This window comes from Zalophus californianus, chromosome 9, assembly GCF_009762305.2.
Source record: "Zalophus californianus isolate mZalCal1 chromosome 9, mZalCal1.pri.v2, whole genome shotgun sequence".
NCBI lineage: Eukaryota > Metazoa > Chordata > Mammalia > Carnivora > Otariidae > Zalophus > Zalophus californianus.
The window spans coordinates 25,844,455-25,860,953 of record NC_045603.1 but is presented as its reverse complement, the minus strand read 5'-3'; the positions used below and the strand labels follow the sequence as shown (position 1 = coordinate 25,860,953).

The 16,499-nt window shown below is 36.4% G+C and overlaps 1 protein-coding gene across 8 annotated transcripts in view; it reads right to left on the bottom strand.

Moving 5' to 3' along the window:
* Positions 1–4,184: 4,184 nt before the first annotated feature.
* The window catches only part of NR2C1 (nuclear receptor subfamily 2 group C member 1), a 46,001-nt gene continuing 33,686 nt past the window's right edge, over positions 4,185–16,499 (bottom strand). For 5 of the 8 annotated variants that reach the window (XM_027591663.2, XM_027591658.2, XM_027591660.2 and 2 more), the window contains 4 exons: positions 12,521–12,660; positions 11,045–11,182; positions 8,824–8,929; positions 5,596–6,054 (listed from right to left, as the gene is read on the bottom strand). In XM_027591663.2, the coding sequence (XP_027447464.1) occupies positions 5,880–6,054; positions 8,824–8,929; positions 11,045–11,182; positions 12,521–12,660 (559 nt within the window). In that variant the 3' untranslated portion in view covers positions 5,596–5,879. Of the gene's footprint in view, positions 6,055–8,823; positions 8,930–11,044; positions 11,183–12,520; positions 12,661–16,499 lie in introns of all 8 variants that reach the window. The other 3 variants (XM_027591661.2, XM_027591656.1, XM_027591662.2) reach the window with 3 other exon arrangements.

Genomic DNA, 16,499 nt, shown 5'->3' with positions numbered 1-16,499 from the left:
CTGTGGGGCAAATCAGGCTGCTTCCCAGCTTTCTGCACTGCAGGCTAAGTCAACCTTCTCAGGTTTGCTAATAAGATCACCACCACTAATGTGTTTTCCAGCTTTCAAAATTTTGTGGCTTTGTTTCTCTCCCATTATTTTTGTCTTTGAGATAATGCCTTAACAAATTCTTTGGCTGTTTTAATGACATTTAAGGAGGGAGTCAGAATTAAATGTCAGCAGCATGCTTCCACCATGGATAGATTTTTTAAATTTCAGTAAGTTTTTTGGGGTGCCTAGGTGGCTCAGTTGGTTAAGTGTCAGATGAGCTCATGATCTTGGGGTCCTGGATATCAAGTCCCATGTTTGGCTCTGCACTCAGCAGGGAGCCTGCTTCCCCTCTCCCTCTGCCCCTCCCCATGCTTGTCCTCTCTTTAAAATAAAATCTTTAAAAAAATTCATTAAGTTTATTTCTAAATGTTGTTTTGGTTTGTTTTTAAAGTTTGGTCTTTTCTGCTGTTCCTGTTTCTTGCTTACTTTTTGATTCCGTTTTTTTCCTTAAAACCTGTCATATACATTTATAATCTGGATGTGGCAATTTCTGTATCTCATATTGTCTTTCAGAGTCTTTATGTGCTGCTTATTTTGGACTCGTTCAAGTGGCTTGTTTCCTTGTGAGTTTAATAATTTTGTGAGCTCATATATGGTTGAGCTTAATCTGAGACAGCCTTGAGATTCTAAATCAGGGGCCAGCAACCTATGCCCCAAGGGCCAAGTTCAGTCCATTACCTGCTTTTGTAAATGTTCTTCCAGACGACAGCCAGGCCCATTCATTATGTACTGACTCCTTTGCTCTACAATAGCAGATTTGAGTAGTTGCTACAGACAGGGGATGGCCCACAAAGTAAAAAATATTTACTTTCTGCCCTTTACAAAAGTGTGCCAACTTATCTAAATTATGGGTATTTTCTCCAGAGAAGATGTATATTTGCTTCTGCCAGAACCAGAGGTTGGCGGGGGGGGGGGAAATCTCATGACCTGCACCAAACTTACCCTTCTTTGAGAACTCATGCCAAACTTACGAGCCCAGCAATAGAAAAAAAGGCCTTCACAGTACCTATTCCACTATATTGCTAGAAGCAGCTATATAATATATTCTCTTTGATTATATTGTTCTGATTTTAAGACAGTATGGATCTTTTTCATTTAAAGGGTGGATCCTTGGGGTGCGTGGGTGGCTCAGTTAGTTAAGCCTCCGACTATTGATTTCAGCTCTGGTCTTGGTCTTGAAGTCCTGGGATCCAGCCCTGATTAGGGCTCCACACTCAGCGGCGAGTCTGCTTGAGATTCTTCCTCTCCCTCTGCCCCTTCCACCACTCTAGACAGGCTCGCTCTCAAATAAATAAAAAAATCTTTTTAAAAAAGGGTGGATCCTTTCAACCTAGAGACAGACACATATCCTTTTATGTAACCTTATCTTGTATTATTTAATAATTTCCTTACCTCAAGTCTTTTGTTTTTTTTTTTTTAAAGATTTTATTTATTTTTTTTGACCGAGAGACAGCGAGAGAGGGAATACAAGCAGGGGGAGCAGGAGAGTGAGGAGCAGGCTTCCCTCTGATCAGGGAGCCCGATGCGGGGCTCGATCCCAGGACCCCGGGATCATGACCTGAGCCGAAGGCAGATGCTTAACCACTGAGCCACCCAGGTGCCCCTCTTTTCTGTCTTCTTAAACTCTTGCTGGTAAAATGTTAGGCCTCTTGATTTGATTTTCTAATTTTATTTCTTCTTCTTTATCTTTTGGTTATATGTTTTCAGGGTGAGTTCCTCAACAACTTTATCTTTCAACCCTTCTAATGAATTGGTTTGGCTATCATTTTTAATTTACAAGGACAGTTCCTTGCTCCAAATGTACCTTTTCAAAGCATCCTATAAGGTCAACTAATCTTTGACAAAGCAGGAAAGAATATCCAATGGAAAAAAGAGTCTCTTTTCAACAAATGGTGTTGGGAAAACTGGACAGCAACATGCAGAAAAATGAAACTGACCACTTTCTTACACCATACACAAAAACAAATTCAAAATGGATGAAAGACCTACATGTGAGGCAGGAAACCATCAAAATCCTAGAAGAGCGCCAAAGCAACTTATTAGACATGTTGCCGGAGGCAAGAAACAAAAGCAAAAATGTTGGGACCTCATCAAGATAAAAAGTTCCTGCACAGCGAAGGAAACAATAATACTAAAAGGCAGCCTATGGGGGTGCCTGGGTGGCTCAGTTGGTTAAGCGACTGCCTTCAGCTCAGGTCATGATCCTGGAGTCCCAGGATCGAGTCCCGCGTTGGGCTCCCTGCTCAGCAGGGAGTCTGCTTCTCCCTCTGACCCTCTTCCCTCTCGTGCTCTCTCTCAAATAAATAAATAAATAAACCTTAAAAAAAATAAAAAATAAAAGGCAGCCTATGGACTAAGAGAAGGGTTAGTATCCAAAGTTTATAAAGAACTTATCAAACTCAACACCCAAAAACAAATAATCCAGTTAAAAAATGGGCAGAAACATGAAAGACATTTTTCCAAAGAAGACATCCAGATGGTTAACAGACAAATGAAAAGATGCTCAACATTACTTAACATCAGGGAAATACAAATCAAAACCATGATGAGATACGACCTCACACCTGTCAGAATAGCTAAAATAACACAGGAAACAACAGATGTTGGCAAGGATGCGGAAAAAGGGAAATCCTCTTTGCACTGTTGGTGGGAATGCAAACTGGTGCAGCCACTCTGGAAAACAGTATGGAGGTTCCTCAAAAAGTTGAAAATACAGCTACCATGCAATCCAGCAATTGCACTACTGGGTATTTACACCATAAGAGACTCTTAACGGTAGAGAACAAACTAAGGCTTGATGGAGGGAGGTAGGTGGGGGAGGGGCTGGATGGGGGATGGGTATTAAGGTGGGCACGTTATGATGAACACTAGGTTTTGCATGTAAGTGAATTCTCCTGAAACTGATACTGCACTGTATGTTAACTAACTAGAATTTAAATAAAAATTTGAAACCCCCCCCAAAAGCATCCTGTTCTCATTTGACTTTCTTTCAAAATGTTAATTACCCTTGAGGGTGGATATTTTTCTGATCCCTGGATTTTATTTGCCTGCCCTCAGCCCTAACAGTGTCTGATCTCTTATGTATTGGATACTTTCCTCAATTATCGGTGATCCTGGTTCTAAGTTCATATTTAATAGTAGGCAATAAAGAATTGAATAGAAACCGCATGTATACTTCTATGACTTGAAATTAGTGGGCTTCACTGAAGAATGATAAAGTGGCAAGCATTAAGATACAACCAAAAGTGAGTATCTGGAGATCTTTTCTCTAAGACCAATTAATTTCTCTGAAGAAAAAAACCCTGGCAGAGGCGCCTATACCCATGGCCAGCATTGTGGGAACATGATTATGGAGCCCACATTCAGAATGCAGATTTTCACTTAACCCGTATTTTCAAGCCTATACATATCTAACCCAGGCTTTCTGTTATTCCTGGTGCCGTTAAGTCTGATCTTCCAGTTCAGTTGCTCAAGAGAATTAACCTCTGACCCTCTGATCAAAAAGGTAGAAGGACAAAAAGAGATCAGCTGGCTTAAATAAGGGCAGGAAAAGGTAATTCAATGATTTTGTACACAGACTTGCAACCAATCTTTTTTTTTTTTTTTTTAATGTCCCAAGCATCATCTCGGAATATGAGTACCAGTTCTTCCAAGTACTAAGCATCTTTTCTGAGGATACTGGCCTTTTTCACTGAACTGCCTTTTGCAGGCACTCAGAATAGAGCTTCCTTCGTTCTGGCTCTGCTAATAAGTCAGTTAGTCTTTCTTTACCTGCATTTTGTTTTCCAAGAATTTACTGAATTCTCTTATCCTTTGATTTCTTGTTTCCTGTCTTATTTATCATTGTGTGGTTACATTTTACTGTTATTTTACTGAAATTTCAGGAGACAGAAAATAAATTAATAGTCAATCTGCAGTTTTAGAAGAAATTCTTCAAAGGGAATTGTAAATAGTCCTAAAATAGTGGATATGGAAATGTCTTCCACTCATTTCCCCTCCTAGTTAATAAATCCTGTTAGAGATTTCTTAACAAAAGAACAAATGGATGACCAAATACTGAACAAACAGGACTCTGAAATCAAATAAATGGACATTTTTAATGTAGTTCACATTTTAATATAGTTTTAAAAACACTTCCAAATATAACTACAAATTTAATCAGGACAAATACCTGAAAGGAATATGTATCTTAATTAACCATTAGTACATTATTTTAAAGAATTATTTTCCTGAATCCTTGGCTTACTTCATTGGGTTTATAAAGATATAAACCTACTGATTTTTCCATTTGAATTATTTTCTACTAAATTTAGTTTTTCCTAGCTGATAATTATAAATAAACCTGTTGATAAAAATCACATTTTAAATAGGGAAAAAAGTTTCCCTTAATAAGATGGTGAAGACTGTAAGTGGATACTTTTAAACTTCTGATTTACTATAAAGTAGCAATTTGTAAAATCCACGCCCTCCCCTAAATTCAGCTTTTCTATTGCAAAAATCTTTATAAAAAATGTACTGAGTGCAATAAAATCTCCATATTTGTTTTTTTTTAAATCAACACATAGACATACCAAAATAATTCATCATGACAATCAGAGCAAAGAAAGATTTAACAGTCTCAGTTTTGCTAAGGAAAACATTACTGTGGAAGGCATCCAAGGAGTCTAGAATGGTTTTGCTGTGGCAACAAGGCTTCAGGCTGATGCTCGTACTACTGTTAAAACAGCTTTCCCCCGTTACAGTGAAACATCAGTGCATATTCCCTTACATATTAAAAAAATTAAATTTTTAAAAATTATCAATCTGCTTTAAAGTAATTGTTTAACTCACCTTGAAAACACAGATTGGCTATGATAAATCCATTATTTAACAAACTGGGTATTTCTAATGACCTAAAAGAAAAGGGCTAAAACTCACTGAAGGGTCAGGAAGTTCTAATGCAGGTCAGAAAAGAGGGAGAGAAGTCCAATGCTTTTTGTGGAATGGAAGAGCAACAATTTTAATATCTATTTTAAAATACTGAAACATTTTGGGCTCAGTCTCTACTGCTTTTAAAACACAGCAGTAAACCAAAAATATTAAAACATGAACCCTATCTCATTCTCAAAAACAATTTTCTGCTACATACATAAATAAAAAGTGCTTGTAACTAATAATATACAACACTAAAAAAAGTCTTGAGATCATGTAGGCTTATGTCTCATTGCCAGCAATGAGAGTGGTATATGTTAAGGGTGCCATAATATTTACAAAAGACAAAAAATATATATATATTTTATTATTTCCTATGGTTCTAATGTTATCGTTATACCATCAAGCATAAAATAATCTTTTACATGGTAATTAAAACAGATTATATTATGGAAGAGTAAAATGCAAGGAAATCCTCCTTAGGGATTTCTGAAGATTAAATGTTTGTACTAATTCATAATGAAAACATGAATAGAACACAATTCTGGAAAAAAAAAAGACTAATTTATTTGTTTCATAAGATAAAATATAGTAAGTGGTCTTAGTTTAGATGTCAAGAAGTGATAGCTTACGGTGTCATCTTAACCAAGAATAAATTCATAGTATTTCTTATTCACTTAAAACAGGAAGGGAAATTCTAATTCCTGCCACCTGCCCAGTCACTTCAAAAATTCTTAAGAAGTTAAAATAAAAACACCCTGGGTTTTTGGTTACTCTTTAAAGTCAAAATTTCCCAATACCCTGGAAGCAATGAGTTCAATTTGGTGTCTTCTTGTGTTCTGGGAAACAACAGTAAGTTTATACTGACATCTCAGCCTTCAGATGCTGTGACCAATTATTTGTGAGTTATAATCTGCAGGCTCCATTTTTAAAATATGTGGGATGACACTGTCAATTCGTACATTGCCAATGAGACCTTTGAAAAACAATTCTTCAGTGATGGTAGCATTCATCAATCTCAAAGCAGGCAATCTGAGTAGTAGTCTCGACAACCTAAAAAGGGGAAGGAAAAACAAGAGTGTAAATCTAAAAGAGATTTAGTAGAAAAATAGAGGAGTAATTTCTGTATGTATATTGGTTGTGGTCTAATTTAATAAAGATCTAATTTTAAAAAGTTAAAAAATAAAAACTTAAGTATTCTCAAGCCTTAGAGGGTATGACAATCATCTGGATATAAATGCAGTCCAACAGACTTCATAGGAAAGCTCTGCTCTTAACTACTATACTGTGTTGCCTCCACTTGGCTGTATGGACCATGGAACTAATAAGTTATATATTTTAAAAAAGATTTATTTATTTTAGAGACAGCGCATGCGCACACTTGAGCGCTGTGGCACACTTGAGCGCTGTGGCGGGGGAGAAAGGGGGAGAGAAGGAGAGAGAGGGAGAGAGGGAGGGAGGGAGGGGGAGAAGGGGGAACGGAGAGAGAAAGAGGGGGAGGGGGAGGGAGAGGGAGAGAGAGGGAGAGGGAGGGAGGGAGGGAGGGAGGGAGAAAGAGAGAAAGAGAGAGAGAGAAAATCTCAAGTAGACTCCCCACTGGGCTTGGAGCCCGACACGGGCCCATCCCACGACCCTGAGGGATCATGACCTGAGCTGAAATCAAGAGTTGGGACACTCAACCAACTGAGCCACCCAGGCGCTCCACCATGGAACTAAGTTATTAAAGCACAGATCAAATTATACATTTAAGAATGGCTTAGAGATTGAGTTGAGGTTGTTTTGAGCAATGTTTTGTGTTATCAGGACACATGGGGCTCAGTGGTAATCAAAAAACAAATGGAAATGGTAAAACAGGCAATAGTTATTACTGGGAAGACTGGGGAAGAGCACAGAATATGGAATCAAGACCACTGGGTTCAAATCTTGATTCAACTAACGCTCCACCTATGTGAACGCGTGTTAGCCACTTACTCCTGATCTCTGTGTATTGTGGTAAAGATTAATGAAATGAATGATTCCTGCCAGTTTCTGTGCTACTGAGGATCTTAAAGGCAAAACCATACTTTCCATAAGGTATAACCTGAAAACTACTATCCAAAGCTAATTTATTATTTTTAAATAAATCAGAATGTAAGAAACTGAGAGAGTTCAGAGATCAATCAAAGCACCTGGAACCTACTTGAACAGAGATCAGCCAACAGCTATAGGTCAAGAAGGAGGAAAAATTTAAATACTGTATTTGTTTGTACAATGAGGTATAAAACAACTTTAGAGACTTTAAAAAACTGAGAACAATCATAACAAAACCACCACCACCAACAAAAAACAACTTTCTGAAAAGCTTGGGTATGTGTATCCCTCTTGTATTCTAAGGCCTTGCACTCTAACATTTGTGACCACTTGAAAACAGGATTAAGTCACCTTTTTTTTTTTTTAAGATCTTATTTATTTATTTGTCAGAGAGAGAGAGCACAAGCAGGGGGAGCGTCAGGCAGAGGAAGAAGAAGGATCCCTGCTGAGCAAGCAACTTGATGTGGGACTCGATCCCAGAACCTTGGGATCATGACCTGACCCGAAGGCAGATGTTTTATCAACCAACTGAGCCACCCAGGCGTCCCTAGTCACCTTCCTATAGTCACTAGTCTCCTCCTCAAATTACCCAATTCCTATTTGTTCCTACCACATGAGCTGCAGGAATAACACTGGTAGGAAGCAGGGTAGGAAAACTGGTTAGATAAACTAAAGGTGATTTTCATGATGGAACTGGCTTAAAAATCTATTATTTAATATCTGTAAACAATGACTTTATGTAAAACATTCTTTTATTAGTACGAAGCATGTTAATTTAATAATCTTAGTAAACATTTATATAGCCATTATATTACATGTTACACTATATGCAATATGATATACTATACAATAGGCAGTGTTCTAAGCTATTTACATATATCAATTGTTTTAATCATTATAATAATTGTGGGTACTATTATCTACATTTTACAGACAAAGAAACTGAAACACAGAAGTTGAGTAACTTGCCAACGGTCATACAGCTAGTAAGTGATGGGGTCAGGAGTCAAGCCCTGGTATTCTGGCTCTGACAGCCACGTGCTAGCAGAACTACTCTCCATTACTGTTGCTCTTCAAAAACTGAGTTGGATCTTATAAAAAAATAACTTTTCAAGGGACATTGGCAAGAAATATCTTGGTAGAAATATCATAAACCAAATTCCTAATTATTTATAAAATAGTCGAATGGTGTTTCTATTCATTTATTCCTGTTTTTTCCCTTTCACTAATAAAATCCTTTATTTGGGGCACCTGGGTGGCTCAGTCGTTAAGCGTCTGCCTTCGGCTCAGGTCATGATCCCAGGGTCCTGGGATCAAGCCCCACATCGGGCTCCCTGCTCAGCGGGAAGCCTGCTTCTCTCCCACTCCCCCTGCTTGTGTTCCCTCTCTCGCTGTGTCTCTCTGCCAAATGAATAAATAAAATCTTAAAAAAAAAGTAAGTAAAATCCTTTATTTCATCTGAAGAAAACAGAGTTTGGGCACTAGAGCCAGACAACCTGAGCTCACAGGCAGGCCCTGCCATCTGCGTGTGACCCTGAGCAAGTTATTTAACCTCTCTCTGCTCAAGTCTTCTTCTATAAATTGTAAGAAATGATTTATCACTTGCAACAATGCACTACTGCTTTTAATAGGATTAGCTATTTCAAATCAGTGACTAAAACACTGATTTATTCTTGGAATGGAAAATAATGAAATAGATTCATAAAAAATTTTAAGATGGATTTAATTAAATAGTATTTAACTTTTAGATACCTGTAGGTGTCATCTGGATATGTTTTGGTTATATAATCTTGGAATTCCACATATGCCTTTTCCTGAAATTTCTCGATTTGTTCCATGTTTTCTAGGCCTGGATGATCTGAAACATTAAATATATTGTTACCCTAGTTCTGAATGCTCATTTAATAAGGCACAGAGAGATGAGAAAGAAGGGGGGGGAAGAACAGTTCAGTCAAAAAAAAAAAATGGCGCTATCCTATGCATGGTTCTCTCACTCCACAAACTTAGTAACCCACCTACTAAATGCCAGACACTGTATTTTAAACCCTCTAAAAAATTTATTTTAAAAAATATTTTATTTATTTATTGGAGAGGGAAAGAGAGATAGAGAGTATGAGTTGGGGGGGGAAGGACAGAGGGAGAGGGAGAAACACACTTCTAGCTGAGCAGGGAGCCCCATGTGGAGCTCTATCCCAGGACCCCGGGATCATGACCGGAGCTGAAGGCAGACACTCAACCAACTGAGCCACCCAGGTACGCCTGTACTTTAACCCTCATAATGATTTTGTCTCATATACATATTCTGGTTTCTACTAAAATAGTTTTCTCTATTCCAAAAGTCATGGGAGTTTGATCATTTTGCTTCAACAGGAACAAAAAAATAAAATGACTTAGCTTAGTTAAAAAAGCATTTTTAATCCAATGAAATATCTGCAGATTATATTCTACACTACTTTTTTCATAAGAACCTCCCCATCACTGTTAGGTAAAAAGATACTTCTGAAATTATCAAAAAATGGACAGTATTTCTATCAGAAAAACTGTAACAAAGAAACATGAAATAATCTATATAAACATTTTAATAGTCACTATAAAACTTCACAAAAATAGGAATATTAAGAGAACTTCAATAAAATTATGCCTAATTTAGGCAATATTGAAAAACATGGAAAGCTCTGCTCTGACTAAAGAGAATAAAAAATAAATAGAAAATACTGGGAATACTTAATAAAATTACATTAAATCAAATCTATGTTCTTTCAATTTTAAGGAAAATGAAGGTGGCAAATTGGTTGTGATTAAAATGGAAATCCATGTTATTAACTTATATGAAACATTATAAGAAACAGGAAAAAAAAGGTTTAATTGTCATATTAGTATCACAGAGTTTAAGAAGCAGGTTTCCTCATATAATTTTATTATGATGCACAGGAATAGAAATACATACCAAAATAAAAAATACAGGGTCTAAGAGAATAGTCAATTTTTCTTATTCATAAATTGATCATTGAGCTTACTGTCACTTTACTGTATGTGAAAGCTAGAAACTGGCAGGAAAATAAGAGACATTTTTCTATTTGCTGGTAACTCTAATAAAATGTTTAGAAGTTTAACCCATTAACAAACCAATACTCACCTTTCATTTGCCTTCTCATGATGCCTACACCAAAATATGCCTAAGAATTCAAATGTTGGTGTGAACATAATTATATCATTTCAATGATTTCTTCAACTTTCCTTTTCATACCTATATCAATGTCTAATATCCATAAAATTCACTGATTTAAAGTGTAATTCAATAGTTTTTCGTAGATTCAGAGCTGTGCAACCATCATTATTACAACTGAATTTTAGAACATTTTTGTCATCCCAAGAGAAACTCTGTGCCCACTGGCAGTCACTTCCCATGCTCCCCCTCCTTAGTCCCTGGGTAGCCACTAATCTAGTTTATGTCTCTACAGACTTGCCTATTCCAGACATTTCATATAAATGGAATCATATAAAATGCGGTCTTTTGTGACTGGCTTCTTTCACTTAGTATACTGTTTTTTTTTTTTTTTTTAAAGATTTTATTTATTTATTTGACAGAGAGCGAGACAGTGAGAGAGGGAACACAAGCAGGGGAAGTGGGAGAGGGAGAAGCAGGCTTCCCGCAGAGCAGGGAGCCCGATGCGGGGCTCGATCCCAGGACCGTGGGATCACGACCTGAGCCGAAGGCAGATGCCCAGCAACTGAGCCACCCAGGCGCCCCTCACTTAGTATACTGTTTTCAACCACGGTGTAGCATGTGTCACAATTTCATTCCTTTTTATGGCTGATACCCCACTGTCTGTAGATATTACATCTGGTTTATTCATTTGTTCATGGACACTTGGGTTGTTTCCACTTTCAGTGCATCCTTTCACATTCCTACCAGTAATGTATGAGACTCTCCCAATACTGTGTTTTAAATAAGAAAGAAATGTTTATGTACCTGGACTGAAGAGTACTATTGCCTTCAGGTAGGCATATTCATAGCCATCAATGCAGAGTTTAACCATGCTGTTACAGAACTCCTGTAGTTTAAAGATGTGTTCCATCAATAATTTTCTTCTTTCTGTTGACATTTTATCTTTAATTAAAAACAAACAAACGAAAGCTTCTAGTTTTTGGCTAAAATGTATGACTGTTTTTACTCAATATATTTCCTTCTCACTAATTTCTAGCTTTGAATATAACCAATCTGTAAATGTTTAAAATTCATTATCTCTGCAAGATGAAACTTGTGATCTTTCTCATTCAAGAAAAAACTGTTAGAAAAAAACAAAAACCCCAAGAAATTTAGTGTTTCAAGATATATCTTTGAGAAGATAAGCTGTAAAGATAACCTCCTGAAAAAGTGGCCTACAAAAGACTCAAATTTTGGTAACAAGATTTTATTTAAGCTTGTAATTGGTTGAAAAAAATGAGCAAAAGCACCCAGATTTTTTAAAGTTACCAACACTACTAAAATAAACATTAGCAAAAAAACACTGCCAAGACCAAAGAAAAGTTGAGTATAATAAAATTTTATAACTTTTAAAATTTATTGTGTTTTTGTTTAAAACACATCTGACTAGTCAACCACAGCTTTAGAGAAGTAAGCTATATATAACCCATTACAAATTCATGAGAAATGAATCAAGACCAGGAGTCCATAAATAAGATGGAATGTAGTGCTACCTTCTAGCAGATCTACTGCTGATGACATTTTAAGGTGATTTTCCTGCCCTCAAACAGGAAGTGGAACCAGATGATTTAAAAATAACGCAAAACAATGAGAAATGGGACATGCTAAGGAAATAAAACATGATTCCCAATTTGTAAATTATTCCTAAATTCAAAAAGCAGTTCTTCCCATGCTCATGGTTAGTCACAAGCCAATTTAAAATTAAATGTTTACAAATCAATGACCGCCTGTATCCTCAATTAAAGCTGTAATCACCATGGATCAAGAAAAAAGAGTAAAGACTGCTCTGTTTAAGTGAAAGAATATATCCCAATGAACTGATAAAAAAACAAAAAAACAAAAACAACCCAGCCTATGCTGGGATTCAAAGGACTATAATTAAAAAAAGGCAGTTTGAAAATTGGTGAGAAGTAAACATTTAAAAATATCTGGTCACCTCTATGTAAGCTAATCCCTGGATTCTTTGGTATCTATGTCCAAATATGCAAAACTTCACAGGGCCTACTCAGAAGCAGCCTGCCAGAGTTAAATATAATTGTTTCAATTTTGTTATGCTCTCATTTGAAAATATTTTTGGGTGATTAATGGGTGAATTTATTAAAATGTAAAAGTTATCTCTAGTAAAAAGGCTGCTGGTATCTAAAACATTAATCAACTATCTAACTTTAATGATAACATAGTTTATAAAATTGACATCCCCTCTTATATCCAGGAAAAAGAAATAAACAAGATGCTCCTTACCCTGTTGAAGGCTACTGTGAAGACAATTGACAAATGTTGCTAATATAGTTGCCACATTCATCACTTGCCAACACTGGGCAAGACCAAGAGTAAAAAGTTCATTCCAATAAGCTTTCACCAATGATATGCTATTTTCTTGCCTATTAAAATGAAACACAACAAACACATATCGGATATTAACATGTATTTTATAAACTTTACAAGCTTTTGTTTTTAAGATTTTTATTTATTTGAGACAGAGAGAGCACAGGCAGGGGGAGGGGCAAAGGGAGAGGGAGAAGCAGACTCCCTGCTGAGCAGGGGCGGGATCCCAGGACCTTGAGATTATGACCTGAGCCGGAGGCAGATGCCTAACTAGGTCACCTAGGTATCCCAAAACGGTTTATTCTTTAAGCATGTTTCAGATGGGATATTAGTATCCCTATAAATGAGATACTTAATTTTGGATTTTGCTAGGAGAAATGAAAATAAGAATGGTCCCTTCCTGAACTTCTGAATAAGAAATTTCCAGAGCATGAGAGAGTAGAAAAAATATTAGAAGTCAGCCACAGCTTTAAAAACTAGATCTACTGATTATCCATTTGAAATGTGGCTAATAAGCTTCCCAGGTCTCAGCTGCCTAGCTATATAAAATGAAGAGAAACTACACGTCCTATTCCCTGCTCTCATTATTAGGAGATGTAAATGTAAGAATTATGTGGATAAGGGATGCCATAAAGTATATGCCAGGCACTATTCAAGGCACTGGAGAAACAGCAATAAACAGGATGGATTAAGTCTGCCTTCATGAAACAGAAGGTAAACATAAAAATATACCATTTCAAATATTTTATATATTATATACACATGCATATGGTTATATATACATTAGGTTTCTCTCAGGTAATAAAAATTCTACATTACCATAAAGTAGGATTATGCATTAAAAAACGGGGGGGGAGGTGTTCAGGTAAGGTGGCTGGAGAAGGCCCGTCTGAGGGGCTGACATCTGAGTAAAGAAAGATGGGAAAGAACTTAAAAAACAAAAAGATCTAGGGTATTGCCAATTTCTTATGGCAATCAAAATCTATTTGAAAGTGAAGTTTAAATGAAAAGAAAATCAGTATTTTCAAATCTCCATATAAAAAATGATGTAAAATTTAAATCTTGAAATCAAAGAAAATAAAAGAGGCCAAGATAGTATTTTCATGTATCAGAAAAGACAGCTAAAATCCAGAATTGAGGATGGTGTGAAGAAATAAGCATTCATTCTCACGTAAGCATTGCTGAGGTGTTAACTGGCTCAACATCTTTTTGGAGGACAATTTAATAGTATCTATCAAAAAACTAGAACATATACCCTCTGAGACTTAGCTATTCCTCTTGTAAGAACCTATTTTATAGAAATACACAAAGTAGGCAAATTATACATACAATGCTACAGTGCTTATTGTAGCACTGGATAGAATAAGAAAATTAGCAAGAACCCAAATGTCTACTAATAAAGAATGAGTAAATCAGTAACAGATCCTGTAAAAGGGAATACTAGGCAACCATTAAGGAGAACAGGGTAAAACTGACATGTGCAGACATAGGAAGACACCCGTCTTCTAAGTATAAAAAGAAAGGCAAAGAATAGGATATGCAAGTGTGTAATGGATTGTTAAAATATGGCGCTGAAAGGTCTGGGAGGACACCAAACTGTTAATTAGTGGGGTTAGTTACCTCTGGAGAATGAAGTTTTACTTTATATTTCTATACTTCAGTGTTACTTTAAAATTTTATTAAACAGGAGGAAAAGGTTAAAAGCAAACATGATGGGAAAGTTCACAGTAATTCAGTTTTCACCTTAACCTCTGAGTCTGAAGTTTTAAAGAGGAAACAGCTAACTAAGGTAATTAGTGGACACAGGATAGGAAAATGAACAGAGCCAACTGACAAAAAAGAAAAAAAAGTCAAAGCTCTTTCTGGCCTGTGTTATACCTAGTAGGATGAAAGTATTTTGACATTGTTGTGGGAGGCTCAGAGAAAAGATTAAGGAGTAACCGGGCAGAGGATGAGGGACACCAAAATTGTTATGAGTACCCTAAAGGAAAAATGATAAAAAGTGGCAAATGAGGAATAAGCCACCAGATTACTCTGTTTCCAAAGGAAAAGTGAAAGAACTAAATATGGAGATTAATTGCAGAAAGACACATATATTTACATCTTCATCCAAAACAAAACCCCAAATATCCTTGTAGTATAGCTAGCTATGCCGTTCAAATGTTTTTAAAAAGTTCATTAGGAAAGGAAAACAGCAAGTCCTTTTTAAAGAGAAGGTTCCTAAGAGAATGAAGGAAAACGAGCACTGATAATCTAGTTTGCAGTAGCGCTGGATTAGATGATTTACACTCATCTCAGCTAAGTAGCCTCGCCAGCAAGAACGCACTTCTGCTCTTAAATTATAGATGGAGAAAGAGAGCCTAGTTAAGTAGCAAAGCTAGCAGATGAACAAATCCAGAATTTGAACCCAGGTGTTCAAAATCTATGCTTTTGTATAACTCATTAAAGTTTTAGCAAGTAAAATGCTAAAGTCAAATTTCTCAGTAGAGACTCCCCTTTACAGCTAGTATTTTGTGACAGTAAGAGCATGTTTGCTCTTTGTTTTTTCTGTTAAAAACAAGTAACTATTGTAATCACATTATACTACCTATTTTCTAAACATCTTTCCTTTGAAAAGCAAACGGAGCTGGATAGGGGTAATTAAAGTATCAGTCAGGTACACTGAAACAATGCCAGTGTTAATTAATAGAGGCATTAGGCTGCATAACAGTAAATATGTCAACTTCTTTTACAAATGGGCATAGGTTATTTTTCTCTAACTAGTCTTCTATATTGTTAAGTTCATTAAAATATGTACATAGTACTCAGAATTGGAGATCAGATAATTGTTTATACTATTTATTTTGATAAAATAGGACTTCCGAAGTCACGTATACGTGGGGATAACCTAACCATTTCTCTTCTACACAAATAAACCCAAGGCATTACACTTTACCTAGCAGCATGTGTTTGAAAGGAAGGCATGGTCCTTAGGGAAAAGTAGTCAGTGATACAACAATAAAGGTGGTTTTATATTTTTTTAATTTTTTAAAAAAGATTTTATTTATTTGACAGAGTGAGAGCACAAGCAGGGGGACCCCGATGTGGGACTCGATCCCAGGACCCCGGGATCATGACCCGAGCCAAAGGCAGTCGCCCAACCAATTGAGCCACCCAGGTGCCCAATAAAGCTGGTTTTAAACCCACATCTATAGTAAACATTACTTTGTTTCAGTGGGATTTTAAAAAAGATTCCACTTTCAGACTTTGCATTTATGGAAGGTTTCTTAAGTTATTCAAAAAATAAAGTCTCCTGTAGCAAATAGTGGTGGTTTAGAACTTCAGGTTATATATTATGAGAATCCAGGTAGAGAGGACTGCTGACAAATCATGCCAAGTGCCCGTAACTGAACTTACTACGGTGTAATCACCTAAATTATGCAGGTAGAAGTGAACAACTGAATTCCTGTAAGTTTTGAAACTACAAATCTTAAAAAGTAAAATCCTTGTAAAACATAAAGGACTGTACAATACAGACAGTATTAACCACCCACTGTTTGAAAGGTTCTTGAAGCTACTGTTCTCCATTTAATAAGTAATCAAAACAAACGACTTTTAGTAACTGATTAATATTGCTTATCTGTTTCTCTCTGCAATATTAGGGCTTTGTTTCCAAGTTTTGGGTCTACGGATAAAAATGCAACCAATGTCAGTTTCTAGGAGACTCAGAATAGCTTTTATTACCACTCAACAGAATTTCCCATCATCAGTACTTAGTCCTCTTCCATCTGATTAACTTGAACTACAAACAATCTAGATGGGGACAATAAGTAAGAGTTTATGTAGCGATTAATGGCCTCACATGCTACACCAATGGTTAATTCTGATTGCAAAGAATCTTGTGGCTGTTACATTA